Consider the following 17,987-nt stretch of genomic DNA (forward strand, 5'->3'; position numbering starts at 1 on the left):
AGGTGACAGGACACTCAGGTTACCACCACAACTCCTCCCTCAACCCCTCCTTTCTGTAATGTATGCATGATGTTTCTGGGGGTGGGCTTGACCTAGAGGATGGGAATTTCAAAAGTTTTTATAAGGTCTTGCACACCATCTTTCTGGGTCTTTCCTCTCTCTGGCAAGTGAGGGGAACACCCTGTTGCAACAGTTCAATAAAGGCCAAGCCTACAGGCTGCTGTTTTGCTCCAAGTTATCCTGGTTGGTATCTTTGTTTTTGTCCAAGGGAGCCCTCGGATTTTTCCGGTAACAGTCCTGCCATGTTCACAGGCATCTTTGGTGAGAGCACAAGAGAAAGCCTTCTTGCTGACTGTTTCCGGTTATAGAAATCCCTTGCCTGGGAGGCTAGGCTAGACCCTTCTTGGCTTTACATTCTCCAGAAAGCAAAGGCATTTTTTGTCGCTGGCAGGCCTGTGGCCACTAAATGGCTGTTGTGGCAGGGACTTCTAAGGGTCAGGGGTTGTGTGCTTTTAGAATCATAGAATTGTAGAGTTGGAAGGGACACCGGGGTCATCCAGTCCAACCCCCTGAAATGCAGGAATCTCAACTAGAGCATCCATGACAGATGGCCATCCAACCTCTGCTTAAAAACCTCCAGTGGTTTTAAGTATTTTTGGTGCTATTTTTAATAGGATTGCTTACTTGTTGTTTTTTTTTAATATTTGTATTTATTGCGTTTTTCGTTGTGTCTGTTTTAGTTTGTGCTGTGAGCCACTTTGTGTCCTGCACTGCATAAAGAGATAGGAATATGAAATCAAGCATTGTGCAGCCTCCTATTTTATGTCAACAGGCAAAGGGAAAATCTTCCTTCTGGTTCACAGGGAAAGGGTTAATTTGATTCAGCAAAGTTACGGATTTGAGACAAATTTAAATTGCAGCATTACAAACTACTTATTTGACCCAAAATAGCACTAAGGGGATTTTCAAGATAATGATTTTAATTTTCAAGTTAATGATTTTAACTTTTAACCATTTTAAGTGTTCAACAATCTGCATTTCTGAATATTTATGTATTAATGTCTTCCTGGATTGATAGTCCTTTTTTGTATGTGTTTGTGTGAGTTATATTGAAATGGTCACTATAAACAATAAATAACTGTCTGATGGACTGCTGTCTTTCTCTAACATTAACCTCTCTTTAAATGTGCATGCCATAGTGAGATCTACCTTCAGATGGTGTGTGGATAGCAAGCTTCTTAAAGACCATAATTTAATCTGCCCTGAAGATTATATCACGGACCCAGAAATAATTTCCCGAGCACCTAAAGGTAAGCTTTCCAAGCGAGGCTAATACAGCTTGCTAAGAATATGATTTAGGAATCACATGAAATAACTATACTGTTTGAGATTTCTGTTTGTACTCCCTGTTCCCTCCAAGCATCACAGAGTGACTTCTTTGAAGTTACCCCTCTCAAGTTATATTATATTAGCCTACATCCATTTTATAGCTGTTTTGCTGTTGCCCAAAGAATCCTGGGAATTGTAGTTTGCTGAGGGTGTTGATAATTCTTAGGAATCTCAACCTCCGCTCATTGAGTTTTCAAACTTCCCTGAGGAGGGAGGCTGTTCTATGCCTGTGACAGAGAGCAAGCTAGATAGGTAGATCCTAGATAATAGAATTGTAGAGTTGGAAGAGAACACAAGGGTCATGTAGTCTAACCCCCTGCAATGCAGGAATCTTCTGTCCATTCATGATCCTGAGATTCTTTTGCCCAATGTGAGACTTGAACCCACAACCCTGAGTGGTGCCGCCATGCTGCAAAACTTTAGCTGTAACCTACCTATATCTATCTGAACGTATCTATATATTTATCTACACTCAGGGTAAATATTGGGCCAGAGAGGAGAGAAATGGCCAGGTTCAAAACTCTTTTTTCCCCTTAAGAAGAATGTGCTCAATTTTTTATTTGCATTTTTTAACCTTCTAGGTGCTTGATGGGGCATGCTGACAAAGGTAGGGGGAAATGCATGCTCTGTGTCTTTATTTATTAATTAAAGTATTCCCTGCCTTTTTATCCAAAAATTAGACCCTCAAGGCAAGTAATAACCATTCTAAAACAACAGTGAGTGGGCTAAGATGAAAAGCCCAAGAATGAACAGCTGCAGTAATAATAAACAGGCTGAACACCATGCTGACAAGCACATCTAGATATAATGGTTTTCAGCTGCCGCCTAGAGACACAAAGACACATCAGGTTTGCAACAGATAGTTCTGAGGCTTAGATGCCACCAGCAAGAAGGCCCCATCTGACACATTAAGACTCTCTCTAAATATTGTAGGCAGGTACATATGACTGGAGATGGCCTTTTAGGTATCTAAGCTCCAAATGTAGTGTTGGCTGCTTTTAAAACCTTTGGGTTTTTTAAGGGAGCACTCAGCTCCCCGCCCAAAGAAGCAAAAATTAAAAAATTAAAAGGGTCACAAAATAGTACATGGGTACTAGTTTAGTATTTCCTATGCAATATTCCTTGGCTGCCCTGCAGAAAGCCAGAACTGGCCATTTGGAGGGCAATCACATTTTACAAGTCTGAGCTAGCCCTCTTTGTGGTGAAGAGGCATCACCTGGAAAGGTCTTCCAAATCACAGTGGAATTGGCAAGAAAAAGGTTGACCAGACCACTGCCTCTTTTCAGTGCTTTCAGACTTTCCCTTTTAATTGCAGAATCATCCGAGCCTGGCTACTTGCAAGAGATACTTAGCTTCAAGCAGCATATTTCTAACAAACCAAATTCTCCTGGAGTTGGGGAAAGCCAGCGTGTTAACAAGATTCTGGAAAATCTACCAGAAGTATCATTATCCAGCATTACGTTTGAGTCTTCACCTTCTGCTATTCCGGATAAATTGAAGAAAACACTTTCTAAGGTATCTGTACGTATTTCATTGCCTTATTGCACATGTAGACAAGCTGAAAACCTCACCCTCATTTTTGTATCTCTCCCCCTCCCACCACTAAAGGCTCCTTAAACAGCCCCATTCTTCCATCCTATCAGAGTGCCTTCTGTCCTGTTTGTTTCTTCCTTATTTGCCTTGACTTTTAAAAGTGTTTCCACCTGCCGTTTTCTATCTAGTTGCAGAACAACAGGAAAGAGCAGTGTTTTATTTGAATTTTGGGTATACATCAGTTTATTTGTATGCTGCCTTTTCATAGTTGAAACTGTGCTCATGGCGGCTTACAACATGAAAAAATTACATAATTACAAACATAACAAAAGTAGTCATGAACAATAAATTAAACATCAAAAAGCACACAACCAAACTGAAACAATTTCCACACAAATCACAATAAGGTCTGAAATAAAGATTTTAATAAAATCTCAATAACTGCAACAACCCCCCTGCAACAAACCCCCCTAAAACAGTACCCCAGCCTAAGTGTCTGTTCAGCAGCTTCAGCTTCTGCAGCTGGAGTCAGTCCTGGCCTCGCCCTCCCAGGCCAGGTGGGAAAAGGCCTGTAAGGCAAGTAGCAGGTCTTCCAGGACCCACAGCCAAGATTTTCTCTGGCCTCAGCTTTTGGAGCTGGAGTAAAGGTATGTAGCCAGTGGGACAAGGGTCTCTTTCTTTTAATATTGCAACTATAACAGATATTTGTAGCAGGAAAAGCAAATTCTGTAACCATAAGGGGCATAGTTCTGCTAATTAGATAAATATGTGTATAAGTTATGTAATCTAAACAGTTGTGTACTTAAAAAAAACACAACTCCAACCATTTTGATTTGGGATGTTAAGTGGTTGTGAACTGTCCTAAGATCTATATGGCTGCATTGTGGTATACAAATTTTTATAATAATAATGGTCACTGATTCAATGGATAGTAGAACTGATGCATATAATAGAATATACATAGAATCTTTAGAAGCGATAGGTTTGTAAGATTTATAAGAACCGGAGTGATCAGTCGGGGAGAGAAGGTTCTGGGATTCAAAGATCCAACCAGCTGAACTCGAGCCCTACCCAACCCCACCTATGAACTGTGGAACTTGATCCTATGCATGTCTTCACAATATGTCCCGTTCAGTTCTATGGATTGAAGAGTACTCGTAGGATTACAGCCTTTACCAGAAATTTCCTGTCCGTTCCATTTCCATGTCTTTCTTGGCATTCATGAGCACCAGAGACTTGTTCTGTTGGGTGTAAACGTCTAAAGCAAAAGTAGTGATCTTCCTCTTTCCGACAGAGAACGCTGTGCTTCCCTCTGCAAAATGAGGTCAGCATATATGTTGTGATTTGGGGTGTTTATGCTCAGTCTTAATGAGTATAATGTGAGCGAATCCATTGTAAATCTGTACAGTGGTACCTTGGGTTACATACGCTTCAGGTTACATACGCTTCAGGTTACAGACTCCGCTAACCCAGAAATAGTACCTCGGGTTAAGAACTTTGCTTCAGGATAGAACAGAAATTGTGCTCCGGCGGCGCGGCAGCAGCTGGAGGCCCCATTAGCTAAAGTGGTGCTTCAGATTAAGAACAGTTTCAGGTTAAGTACGGACCTCCGGAACGAATTAAGTACTTAACCCGAGGTACCACTGTATCTGTAAGCGGGATATTTTCTTTTCCATCACGCCTGCTGCCAGAAGAAGGATCGTCCCTTGCAAAAATCAGCTTGGAAGAATGACATGTCCCGACCCCAAAGACAAAAAGACCGCGCTTACCTCCAGAGGCTGGAGGACCGCCACAACTTCCTGAAGAACCCCCGCTTTTTCCCGCCTAACTCTCTTTGCGGCGGCAAGTCCTTGATCTTGCCTCAGAAGAAGGTGCAGCGAATGATCGCAGGAAAGAGAAGGACCATGGTGGAAAGGTAACTGTGCTTTTCTTTTCAGAACAGATGAAAATAAATCAAAGCATTCCCAACAGCGATAATTATACTGAGCATTTACATCACCGTTTCAAGCATTCAAAGCCATCGTCTTCATTCCCCCTACAGCTCTTAAACAGTTCGGGTAATGTCAGGTAATGTTATCGTCGTTGTGTTGCAGGTGGAGGCTTGGGGGATAAATCATTTGCTCTGAGGGCTGAGTTTGCAGTTGAGGGCCAAACTGAATGTGACGCACAACACAGGCCTACTGCGGAAAATGACAACTGTGTGCCTGCCTCACTTTTACTTTGCCTTCCATTATATACAGTAGAATTTTATCTGTGCCCATGTGTCAAGGGCCTTAGCCAGTGCTTCTTGTTAGCTGGAGTGTGCCAGAGCACAGTTCCGACACCTCTCAGGTGGGTGCCATTGTGGGCTGGAGCTTCTTGCTTTTACATACTTCTGAGAAGCCCAAAACAAATATTTCAGGACAAAACTGAAACTGGCCAATGTGTGCAAGTCTCCACTTTTTTTTTTTTTTAAAGTTCTATGACTCCAACTAGTTCCTAGCTGCAATGGGTCAAGCTACAGGGTGGAGTCAATTCATATTTTCTTTTCTTTAATCCGTCTCCATGTAGTGGCAGCGGGCTTTAAGCTTTTCAGCCAGGCTTCTACAGTTGCATGTGTCTGCATTTATTTCACCTGCACCAGAACCAGGGGTGACCCCCCCAAACCAACTAAGGAGATAGTTTGCTGTAGTTTTTAACACCTTTGTGGACAGTGAATACAGCTGTTGTTGAACCAGCATCTGTTCTGGGTGTGATGGGAAGGACTTGGCAGCTCCATGCCTCTCAAAGAAAAGGAATTGGCGCTGCCACTGTTCTTACCTGCTATGTGCAGGCTGTAATCACTCCCTGGTTTTTCTTATTGTCTCACTTCATTTCAGCGGCTCCCAGTCTGTGCCCGTCTTTCTAGCAAACCCACCAGCTGTTGTGTTTTCTTATTATGAAGTTGGGCAGGTTTATGAGGTAAGAGCTTCTTGCTGTTCAGGACGTGAGTTTTGTGCTCTGCAAAAGTGTTAATTCTCTCTCTCTCTCTCTCTCTCTCTCTCTCTCTCTTATCTCCCACCCCGCCCAACCCCAGTCTCTGTTATTTCCTTTGCCTCTTAAGGCTCTGCATGTATCTCTTCCAACTCTTGTATGTTGGAGCCTCAATAATAAGCTTCCATTTTCTATTAAACATTTCATAAAATGTGGAACCTGCAACAAAATGTTGCAGTGGGGAGTTTGGGATTCCAGCCACTCTGTTCTGTTCACCCTTTCCTCCAGGTATCCCCCCCCCCCCCACCTCCCAGAAACCGTTAGTCAACATTGAGTGGAAATTGAGCACACTTAGTAGTCATGGCATTGTTGTTTGGTCCTTCCTCCCTTAATCTTTTTCTTTCTAAAGCGTCTATGTACTTCTGCAACCTTTGGGTTACCCCACACCTGCTGATACTTTGCATCTTGTGCGGGGGATGATGCCGTTTTTACCATCTCAGGAACATCACTTACAGCCCAAACTCTGGAAATAGTGGGAACGATTCTTTGTTGATTGAATAATGCCCAGTTCCACCGTGTTTAGGAAAACCTTCAGGGGCAGGTTGTTACAATTACTATTATTTATTCATTTTATTGCCTGGAATAATAATAACATCATTTCCAAAGGCTGGAAATGCCTCACAGGATGTATATATGCTGCCATATTTTTTGACCTTTCTCTCTTTGCAGATGACTGTAGAGTTACAGAACATGACTTCAACGTCTCAGTGTCTTAGAATAATTCCTCCAGCTACCGATGCCTTTTCCATTGGGCTGGGTGAGGTTCAGGGATGCAAGTTTACTTGTTGGTTGCTTTTCTGCAGAAATTGGCACTTTTAAAATGCCTCCTGATGGCTAGAAATTTGCTTCATTTCCTGAAAGAACAGGAAAACACTTGTCCTGAGAACTGCAAATATTGAGTGAGCCATGCTGCTGATCCCCATATTTTAAGTTATTCACAGACATAATTTGGCTGTCATTTGGACAAGCTCAGGGCACCCAGGTCCCACTTTGAGAGGCTCATTATCAGAAATATCAGTTATCAAAGTGCAAAGAATTATACCCAAACTTCGCTACAGGAATGGCTAATTCAGATATCCAAACAGCCAGAGTTTGCCCAATACTTCCTTACTTGGTTGTGTTTTGCTGGTCAGTTGCAGCCATTTCTGGCAAAAATCATGAAGGAAAGTCAGATAAATCACTTGTTAGTGGGACATGGGTGGCACTGTGATTTAAACCACTGAGCCTCTTGGGCTTGCCAATCAGAAGGTCGGCGGTCCGAATCCCTTCAGCAGGGTGAGCTCCTGTTGCTCTGTCCCAGCTCCTGCCAACCTAGCAGTTCGAAAGCATGCCAGTGTGAGTAGATAAATAGGTACTGCTCCAGCGGGAAGGTAAACGGCGTTTCTGTGCACTCTGGCACTTGTCATGGTCCTCCATGTGCCAGTAGCTATTTAGTCATGCTGGCCACATGACCCAGAAAACTGTCTGTGGACAAACGCCAGCTCCCTCGGCCTGAAAGCAAGAGGAACGTCACAACCCCATAGTCTCCTTTGACTGGACTTAACCGTCCAGGGGTCCTTTACCTTTGCCTTTTTAAATCACTTGTTCCTTTGTTTGGTTTTTGCTGAGTGGCTGCAGCAGTTGCAAGCAGAAAGCAGGGAGGGAGGGAGAACAGGCAATTATTAATGAGAAATGATCCCATCAGAAATAATGGAAACCACCAGCTCATTATGCAAATGTTTGCCTAATAAACAATTTCCTGGGAGTGTTCAGAAAGCAAGACCTGCATGTAGGTGCCAAGGCAGCGCTGGTTGCCAAATTCCTATGAAAATCTTACGATGGAAGTGTAATCCTAAAGTTGCAAACCTAGGAGAAAACCTATTGAAATCAGTGGAGCTTTATTTCCAATAAACGTGTATAATCAGGCAGTTCAGGAGCTGAGGAGGACCTGGATTGGAATGCTCCAGGGGTGAGGATGATAGAATTAATGACAATTTAAATGGAGAGGCATAGAAATAGGCATTGTGAGTGCAGGAGCACAAGATAGCAATTCAGAGAGGCCAAAGCACTGTGGGTCAAAATGCAATTTGTTCTGGTTTTTTGTTTTAACCTCTGGGTGCATATCGCTCCTCTCCTGGTTTCTCATTTGTGGTGAATTTAGACTGGTTGCTCAGTGGGGCAGCAACCTGTCATCTAGTACTCTCAAAAGTGCCTTTGCACATTGCTGGCACTATCTTATTATCAACAACAACATGCTCAGGGCAGAATTCTTTTGCAACCTTCTTGCGGCACCAGATGCATCTGTGATAACAAATTTTTCAAAGGACGCCCGTGCTCCTTCTCTAGGACACTTTCCAGGCGAAGGAGGACTTGTCGCCCCCGGAATGAGTTGCTACTACGTGGTCCAGTTTATTCCAGAATACCTGTCAGATTACAAGGATTACATACTAGTAGAGTCGCAAACAACCTACCCGCTGCTGGTCCCTTTGGAAGGCCGAAGGCCACCTCCCATCCTAACGTGTGAGTTTTCTTTTTTTAAAAAAGCACTGACTATTTGTGGGGCAAGTATGTGAGCTTCTGGGACGTTCTTAGGATGTCATAGGTCCATCCCGTTCAGCCTCGCATTTCTCAGCAGCTGATGCTGTGGAGTGGAAGCTGGAAAACAATGGAATTGGGAGCATAGAAAGGTGTCTTGTGGTGTATCAGACCATTGGTCCTTCTAGCTCCATTCTCGGATGAAGGGTGGTATATAGATTTAATGGAGAAGGAGAAGGAGGAGAAGAAGAATTTCACACCATGCCACCTGCAGAACACAGTGAACCCCCATCCCTGACTACTACCTCTAGACATAATAGAATGTATTGTCCTGGATTGAGAGTGCTTTTTTTTTAAAGCCCCTTTCCTGCTCTTGCTTCCCCCGCTCCCTTTTCTTCTTTTATTATAGTGCCTCATATTTTGGACTGCGGACCTTGCCTTGTGGGCGGAGTGAAATTTACAGAATTCCTGTGCAAAAATGAAGGGTCCAGCATTGGGAAGTTCTGCATAATGCCAAAGCAAATCTGGCCACCTCCTCACTTCCGGGTAAGTAAGAAGAGGAAGTCCCGCCCCCACTGTCATGCCCTCAATACCATCTGGAACGTTCGGTTGAGGCACAGATTGCATACAGCCATGCAGTGACCATTCTTCTTTCTTATACGAAGGCCGTTGCCACTTTAGGTTACGTGGAGCAAGAGCCGTTCGGGATCAGACCTGCCGTTTTTGAGCTAGCCCCAGGCCAGTCTACTCTAATTGAGGTCAGTTGTTGCCGCTCTAGCTCACATTTCAAGCATACACTCAAAATAGATGCACAATTATTAGGAAATCCGAAGCAGGATTCAGTGGGTGGTTCATTCATTTGAGAAAAAAATGAAAGCAGGGGTAGCAACGTAATGCCCTAAGAACTCTAGCTCCTGTTGTTTTCTTCCGTTTCTGTGGTGGCCCCCAAACGTTGGCATTCGCTTCTCTGCAACGGATTCCCAGCCCCAGCATTGGGGATGATCAGAAAACACACAAAGGCAGACTTCAGACTTGGAATTCTGCAATTATTCCTTGCTTTCTGCATGTGATTTTATCAGTGATTGCTGTTTTAATTGTTTATGATCTGTGTTTTATAGTTTTTACTGTGCCGTAACCTGCCCTGGGATCTTTAGCGATGGGCTGGTAACATATATGCCAACTAAATAAATCATCCTTTCCCATGGGCCTTGCTTGCTGGGCCTAATAACTGCATCCCTCTCCTGAACAGCCCCACATGGACTACTACTGATACATAAGACTGCGTTGTTGTGACACTGAGGACAGATTTAGAATGATATGGCGATCAGAGTCAGTGTTTTGCTTGTGATGCGAATCTGTCTTCTCCACTGATCTTGAAGACAGATGTAACATTAAAAGGAGGTGTTTGTTGCCACTTGTTGTTTTATACAGTGGTACCTTGGTTCTTGAACTTAATCTGTTTTGGGAGTCTGTTTGACTCCCGACACAGTTTGAAAACCAAGGCGCGGCTTCCAATTGGCTGCAGGAGCTTCCTGCACTCAATCGGTAGCTGTAGAAGCCGCGTCGGACATTCGGCTTCTCAAAAACGTTCGCAAACTGGAACACTCAATTCCGGGTTTGCAGCATTCAGGAGTCAATTTGTTCGGGAGCCAAGCCGTTCGAGTACCAAGGTACCATTGCATTTTGTTCTCTGTGGATTGCTGGTCTGTGTTTGAACTGTTTTAGGTTTTAGACATCATTAAGACCTTTTGGAGAATTATCAGCAGTCCCCTCATTGTGCAAAACTTCCAAGATTCTTTTGGAAGGCAATGATGAAACTGTAACTTAGCACAACACTCATGCCCATTTGTAGTGTAGCCTGCGAAACATTTTTCTTTTCATGATGCAGAAACTTCTCTTACAGGTTGTGTTCATGCCCACTGTGCCCGAAGTGGTGTCAGTGAAGTATATCCTCATTTGCGACAATTGCCAAATCAACGACCTTACAGTGACAGGTTTGCCACGTTCGCATCTTTAGCATTCAAATGCAAACGAGTTTAGCGCCAGGATTTGGGGACCGTGCAGGCAAGCTCTCATAAGCAGGACCTCTTAACTAGGGATGGGGGTCAAATTCAATCCAGTGTTCAGCAACAACTGGATCTACCTAATTCACGCTGCCTGAAATTGTGCCCCAACTGAAACGAAACCATCCTTTTCAAAACCACACTTTTCTCTGTATTTTGCAGTGTGGTTCTCCAACCAAGCTGTGCGTGCAAAAAAACAACAACATATACTGAGGTTAAGTGTGTGTGGAAATACATATAATCAGTGAAAGCAATGTATTATATTGGGTGAAATTGCATAGAAAAATGTGTGTTGGGAGACAGTCAAACTAAAGCACTGGTGATTTTTCACTAGGACTTTAAAAATATATATATATATATATCACGAACTGAAGTGGAAAAGTGAAGAACTGAGCAAGAGAAATGAAAATTGACAGATTTGCCCATCCCTAATGGTCCTCTTGGAGGGTCCTCTTAATTCACAGTGATTGGAGGGCAGTTGTGCAGTCCGTTGTCAGCTTAGATGACACCTGAATGCAAATCAAGCCTTCTGGAAAATCCAGTATCTCCATGGCATAGCACGTGCTACGAATGCAGTTTAGCATTTGCTGTTGCCAACAAGATTCTCAGGTGGTAGCTCTGGCAAAAGACCTTGATCTGTCATGACCCTGGAGACAGGCACCACTTATTCGGAGATGAGGTTGGGGTTTCGAGGTAGGGCAGGAAATGGCCCTCCTAGCCATCCCCAGATGTGCATACAGACCCTAAGCTATTGGTGGACGGGTAGCCTGTTGCACAGCGCCTCTCGGGCCCAAGGAAGTTGTGTTGCTGTCCTCTGAGGGTCCTAGCTTTGATGCCCTGTTGGAATCATAACCTTCTCTGTTCCATCGGAACCAACAGCTGCCAAAGCAGGCTGGGTCCCTGTTAAATCAGGAGATTAGCGAGCTAACAGCTGAGATACGTATGGCCCAATCTGAGGATTCCTGCTCCTGAAACGGCTTTGAACTCCGCTGTTGGCGTCCATTGAAATCTTGCCTCACCTCCGTATGGCGAGCCTGTTCATTTATTTCTTATAGAGTTGGAAGGGGCCCCGAGGACCCTCTAGTCCAGTGGTTCTCAACCTGTGGGTCTCCAGATGATGTTGGACTACAACTCCCATCATCCCTGACCACTGGTCATGCTGGCTAGGAATGATGGGAGTTGTAGTCCAACAACATCTGGGGACCCACAGGTTGAGAACCACTGCTCTAGTCCAACCCCCTGCAATGCAGGAATATGCAGCTTCCCCATGCGGGGATCAAACCTGCAGCCTTGGTGTTGTCAGCACCACGCTCTAACCGACAGAGCTTTCTGCCCAAGGTGGCATGCATAGTTCTCCTCCTCCCCATTTCATCCTCACAACAACCCTGTGAGGTAGATGAAGCTAAGAGACAGTGACTGGCCTGGGTTGCCCAGTGAGCTTCATGGCCAAGTAGGCATTCGAACCCTGGTCTCCTAGGTCCCTGGTGTGATGCTCTAGCTGCTACCCCACAGTAGCTTTCAAAACAGATCACGTTCTGAGACTTTGGAGAGCTGCCGCCAACTAGGGTGGGATGGGGGAAATCTATGACTTTGCAGATGTAGCTGGACTACAGCTCCCATCAACCCTGATTATTGGTCATTTGGCTTGGGCTGGAGTCCAACCACATCTGGAGAGCCACAGGCTCCTTCTCTCTGGAAGAGACACTACTGGCAGTTTCCTATGGTCTGATGGGGGTTGTGTGTTATACCCATAATGCAACTGGGTAGTCGCATTGGAAGGGCATAAGCTCAGTCAGGTGCATTTGCTGCAGGATGTTTGCATTCACTTTTGTTTCCAGGACTTGGGCAGCTGATAGCTCTGAAGCTTTTGTCTGTTACTGGAGGAGAAAGCAGCCCTATGCCCGGCGAGCTTGTCGATGTGACAGCTCAACACCTTGTGCGCTTTGGTTCTTTGAATCCCAAATCTAAGGCAGAGAAAACTCTGGTTCTAAGAAATCTGACGTATGTATGATGCTAAAACTGTATGGGGGGCATTTTTCTGGGCAGAAGCCAGTTGTCTTTGCACTGAACAATATTTATTTTAGGATAATACATTACAATTATTGCGTACACAGCGCTTTAACAACAAGTTTCTTAAAGGTTTAGTTCACCTCCCATAGGGCTAGCTGCTGAGGGACGACACATTGTGCTCATATGTTCCATCTTGTCCCCCACCCCTTGTGCTCCAACTGTGTCCCTGACTTCCTGGTTTGAACAAGCAACGGTTTGTTGTGACCTCTGAATTGGGTAAACTGTGGTTTTGAAAAATTTACCTCCAAACACACACTGAGGGAGAAAATCACATGATTCGGAATTCTCATTCTGGTTTGAAGGTAAATTATGGTTTGTGAAAACTAGAAAATTAGGATGGGGGGGGCATGGAATGACGGAGGTACAATTTCTGATGCCAAACGTCTATTAAAATAGACAATACATGGGAGTTGAGCCATTTCTCTTGGACCAGATGCTCTGGTTCTATATCCTCGAGGTGGGGGTGAGGACTAACAAAGGCAAATACTTAAGTCCCTTAATTGGGTGGGGGGGGGGCTAATTAAAAGGTTCCCTAAAAATGTAATTTTCCCAAAACTGCAGGATTGAATGCCTTCTTTTTCCCTTCTCTTTGCTCAGCCACGTGGATTTCCCTTTTTTCTGGCAGATAATGAAGCCTAATCTGCAGGCATCAATGTTGGAAGGAAAAGCGGACCTGACAAAGATAAAGTACAACTTGGAGACGGAGTCCGCTTTCTCTGTGACTCCTGCCGTGGGGGTTCTGCACCCCCATAGCAATCACTCGTTTACTCTCTCTTACCATCCAAAGGAGGTACAGTCTTGCTTGTACTTGGTTGATTCAATATTTGCCATCTATACTGTGCAATTTGTTGGACAAAAGTTTAACCAGCAGCTACTAAAGGGTCTGAATGAAACTCAAAAGCAAATGAGGTTATTGCTTTCCACGCTAAAAGTCATTCTTAGATTACATTATGTACCGTATTTTTCGCTCGATAACACGCACCTGACCATAACACGCACATAGTTTTTAGAGGAGGAAAACAAGAAAAAAAAAATCTGAATGAAACAGTGGATGTATCATTTTTGTGCTTCATGCTGTGGCCACAGACATGTGATTTGACGGTGAGTTTGGGGTAGCCCAATGCAAAAATCCTGATAATCCATGTGGATCCATGCTTTGTAACCACGTTTTTGTACCATTGCAGCCCCAGGCAACAGTGGTGCGTGATTTTTTTGGTGCAGGCTGTAGCCATGGACATGCTATGTGATCTGATGGTGAATTTGGGGTGACCCAATGCAAAGATCCTGAGGATCCATGTGGATCCGTGCTTTGTAACCACGTTTTAAGTGGGGAGGGAAGGAAAAACATAGAAGGGACAAGGAGCACCAAGAGGGGTGTGCGGAGAAGCAGCTGGTTAAGAATGCAGGAGAGGGGTTTTACCGGAGGGAGGAAAGGAAGGCAAAAGTTCCCCCACCCACCCACCCAAGCCAGCCAGCTCTCTCTCCCCCCCCCCCCCACCTGCATGTTGCCTTCGAGTCCCTAGACGCAGCAGCAGCAGCACCGGAGCACGGAGAGGAATTAGAAGGAAGGACGCTCTGCTTTCCCCTCTGCTTGCCTGGAGGGGAGGGGTTTTCTCTGCTCTTTGTTCCATTTGAGCAAACACAGTAACGAAACAGAAGAGGGTGGGCAGCAAGACCCTGAGGCAGAATGCAGGAAAGCAACAGCTTTCTCTCTCGGGAGGCTCGAACGCACGTGTGGCTGCCTGCAATCAGTTTACCACACCGAGAATGAAGATAAACTGGTAAAATAAGGGGGCTGGGTTAAAGCTAAAGGGAAAACCTCAAAGATCCCTCAAGAACAAAGCAGGGGTTCAGGGCTCCCAAAGCCGAGCTGCAGCCTTAGAAGGGAAAAATGGGGCTTTCGGAGGTGGTTTTTACTGCCCCACTGCTTCCAATTTTTTAAAAGGCAAATTGCAGGAGAAGATGCTGCAGTCAGTCACTCTTTCACTCCCTCCAAGCACCTACGCTAGCGAACAAACACACAGGCAACCACACACTCACAAAGCACACACACTATCAAACACACAGTCGTGCTGCACACACAATCAAGCGATCAGAGCGGCCAAACCTCCTAGCAAGCACTTCCCTGGCTTCTGCTGACCGCAACGAAGACGACCCTCGAGGAAAATGTGTGATGCACTCAGGCCAGTCGGCTCCAGGGACCACACATTCGCTCAATAACACGCATAGACATTTCCCCTTACTTTTTAGGAGAAAAAATCTGTGTGTTATAGAGGGAAAAATACGGTATGTGCTCAGTAAAGGTAAAGATACCCCTGACCATTAGGTCCAGTCGCAGACGACTCTGGGGTTGCGCGCTCATCTCGCTCTATAGGCTGAGGGAGCCAGTGTTTGTCCGCAACATGACTAAGCCGCTTCTGGCGAACCAGAGCAGTGCATGGAAATGCTGTTTGCTTTCCCGCCAGAGCCGTACCTATTTATCTACTTGCAGTTTGACGTGCTTTCGAACTGCTAGGTGGGCAAGAGCTGGGACCGAGCAATGGGAGCTCACCCCGTCGCAGGGATTTGAACCACCGACCTTCTGGTCATCAAGCCCTAGGCTCTGTGGTTTAGACCACAGTGCCACCCGCGTCCCATATGTGCTCTGTAGGCTGGTATGAATCAGGCCTGGCTAACTACTACTACTTCTTCCAAACTTCATTGAAAATTTGCCTTCCAAACTTGTTACCTGCCAAGCCAAGCTCTTTCTACCCATTTGCTGTGGCCAGACACATTCTTGGCACCGGTTTTGGTGTGAGACAATTAGCAAAACCAAAAAATCCCTTGCATTCCTGGTGGGCTTCCACACCTGGCTACTGATCTGAGATTGGCTTGTGTGGGTCTGGGGTGGCTGTTTGGGCCCCAATCCCACCTTCAGCCTTGACTTGGGGGCACATGCCAGGGTGGGTGTGGCTGCTTCCAGCTCCATGGCGAGAGAACACTTGGTGCAAAATGGCTCTCAGTCTTACCTGAAGCCTCAGCTGTTTAAACTACAAGAGGCTTTGATCTCTTGCAGCCCAGAGTCAAATGCAGTTAATGTAAGCCATAGATTATTTTGGGAGTTATTTTGATGTACATTAGTTGATTGCCGTTCTGGGTTTTCGTTCTCCTTGCAGCCAAAGTCGTATCACAGCGTGCTTCAGATTGTGCTGGAAGATATCCCAGAGCTACCTGAGTAAGTGATGCGTAAGGGGCACGTGAAAATGTTCTTATTTTTTTTTTTTTTAATCATATTTATTAGAGTTTCCAATAATATAGAAATATAACAGAAAAGAAAAGATAGAATATATTTAGAGCCTTACTTTCGTTATCTTCTTTCTAGGACTCCCTCCTCCCCCTCCCGACTATATTCCCCTTTCATTAATTTGATTCCACAAGCTCTCACTCCCAATTTAAAGCTTAATATGTTTAACCCATTAACCAATTTAAATTATACAATCTTACCATCATCCCTCATCATTAGCAGAAAAAGAAAAAAGATTTTTCCCCAAGATCTACCCCAATTTCCTTCCACGAATTCCCTTTTTTTAAACATGTCAAATCAAAATACCATAATATACAAAAATTATATAAAGAAATAGAAGATAAAAAATATAAGAAGATTCAAAAAGATGGTTACATAGCCTTTGGATTCCAAAACTCCCCCCTCCCTTCCCCGGTTTGAATTCCCCATGTCCATCAGTCTATATGTTGTCAGCCTGGAGGTCTCAAGTCCATGGCCAGATTTTTTCCCATTCCACCTTGCCGGTTTTCTTTTAATTTATTTATTTAATGATGTTTAACTTCAAAAATCCAGTCTAATAGAGGCCTTTAATTTCCTTGGTCTTTGCTGCTCCTCCCATTGTTCTTTCCGTGTCGTAGTTAGTCCTTTATTCTTTTTATTCCTTACTTTCTCAGGTTTCTTGTCTTGTTCAGCTGCTAAAACGTTCTTATTCCGAAATCTGGTATCTCTACAGAGGTTTGTTGTTCAGGAACAAAAACTTACGTCCAGTCCCTTCCTTTCTTCAATAGAAAATTCTATTGTCTCCTTTTAATGTAAACACCTCTGTAGACAAAATACTATTTCAGTTTTGCTGCTTTCCCAGAAGATAAGTCCTGTGCGAATCTCAGAGTAATTTTCCACATACGACCACTTGTAATGTCCCGAAACCCCTCTAGGGGGATTGTAGTAACTTTATATCCTCTACTCCAAAAGTCAAATTGTTGTTCCTTATTTTCCGACAGTTTATATCCATATTGTGTCAAATTGTAACAGAATTAGCCAGCAAAGTCCTTGTAACAAAGTCCTCTTTATATTCTCCAGCTTTGACAGCTACTTTGACAGCTGTCAAAGTCTCCGTCTCTCTTCGCCAGGCTCTACGAATCGCCCCGGTTCCCAGGGGGGGTTGCATTTTCCCTCTCACCCTCCACTCTTCTCCTCCAGCACAGTTCTTGTAATTTCCCATCGTGGAATTAATGATTTTTATCAGCAATAAACTTCTCTTTCGATCTTGGTTACCCAGTCCTTGTTTTAGAATGTTTACAATCGGGGGGGGGACTGACTTCCTTTTTAGATCACCCCCGCTCGTGCCGAATCCGAAAAAAATTTCTTTTTTTCTCCTTTTGTACCCGGTTTCCCAATTACTCATGGGTTGTTGTTGATAGTCCGAATTTCCAATGGAAGAAGTCAGCGCTCTCCGTCGAATGGCATGCGGCTGCGCTCGGCAGGGGAAGCAGTGGACTCAAAGCACCACGCCACTCCCCGGCACCTGATCCGAAGCCTTTAAAAAGGCTCCTTCACGAGTCGGGAGAGCGCTAGTGGTGCCAGCCGAGTCCCCATGTCCACGGGCTCCGTGCCCGTGGTTTTTAAGGGTCCCCGCGTCGCCGGCGCGGTAGGACCCAGCCCCTGCCGAGCAGACTCCCTCCGGAGCTCGGAGGGAGTCTGCCATTCGGCGATGGCGCCAACCCGGAAGTCCAGGGGCACATGAAAATGTTCTTAAATTGTGCCGGAGACGGTTGGCATTCTTGTTACTGTGTTGGTCCGAGAGATGAATTTATTGTCCTAATGGCACCTTCCTCCTTTGCCTGATTTAGCACCTTATTGCTGAACTGTGTGCGCGCTGCCACACAAACACAAGCATGGATACACACATGTTGCATTTGTTTCCGACTCAACCCTGGTCCCACTCCACCCCCACCTAATAGCAGATTTGGGGGCTTCCCTGGTCTCATGGCGACTTTAGCCCTTTAGCTGTGCTTAATTTCGGTGGATTGTGCTGGGAGTGCCAGGCACCTCACAGGTCCTTTGCATTCATGGCAAAAGGTGTGAGGCAGGTTTACTTCCTTACAGGGTAGATTTGATTTAAATGAAATTGATTTAAATCACGA

General features: G+C 44.8%; 1 protein-coding gene across 1 annotated transcript in view; it reads left to right on the forward strand.

The window, feature by feature from the left end:
* DLEC1 (DLEC1 cilia and flagella associated protein) overlaps positions 1-17,987 on the forward strand; it is a 46,725-nt gene that overhangs the window by 4,381 nt on the left and 24,357 nt on the right. Inside the window, exons 4-15 of the mRNA XM_080973973.1 lie at positions 1,200-1,310; positions 2,705-2,904; positions 4,614-4,837; positions 5,781-5,862; positions 6,604-6,691; positions 8,260-8,433; positions 8,858-8,994; positions 9,114-9,206; positions 10,352-10,442; positions 12,350-12,512; positions 13,179-13,371; positions 15,737-15,795. Of these exons, the coding sequence (XP_080830099.1) occupies positions 1,200-1,310; positions 2,705-2,904; positions 4,614-4,837; positions 5,781-5,862; positions 6,604-6,691; positions 8,260-8,433; positions 8,858-8,994; positions 9,114-9,206; positions 10,352-10,442; positions 12,350-12,512; positions 13,179-13,371; positions 15,737-15,795 (1,615 nt within the window). The remainder of the gene's footprint in view (positions 1-1,199; positions 1,311-2,704; positions 2,905-4,613; positions 4,838-5,780; positions 5,863-6,603; positions 6,692-8,259; positions 8,434-8,857; positions 8,995-9,113; positions 9,207-10,351; positions 10,443-12,349; positions 12,513-13,178; positions 13,372-15,736; positions 15,796-17,987) is intronic.

This window comes from Podarcis pityusensis (genome assembly GCF_964106645.2).
Source record: "Podarcis pityusensis genome assembly, chromosome: 12".
In the NCBI taxonomy this organism is placed as follows: Eukaryota; Metazoa; Chordata; class Lepidosauria; order Squamata; family Lacertidae; genus Podarcis; species Podarcis pityusensis.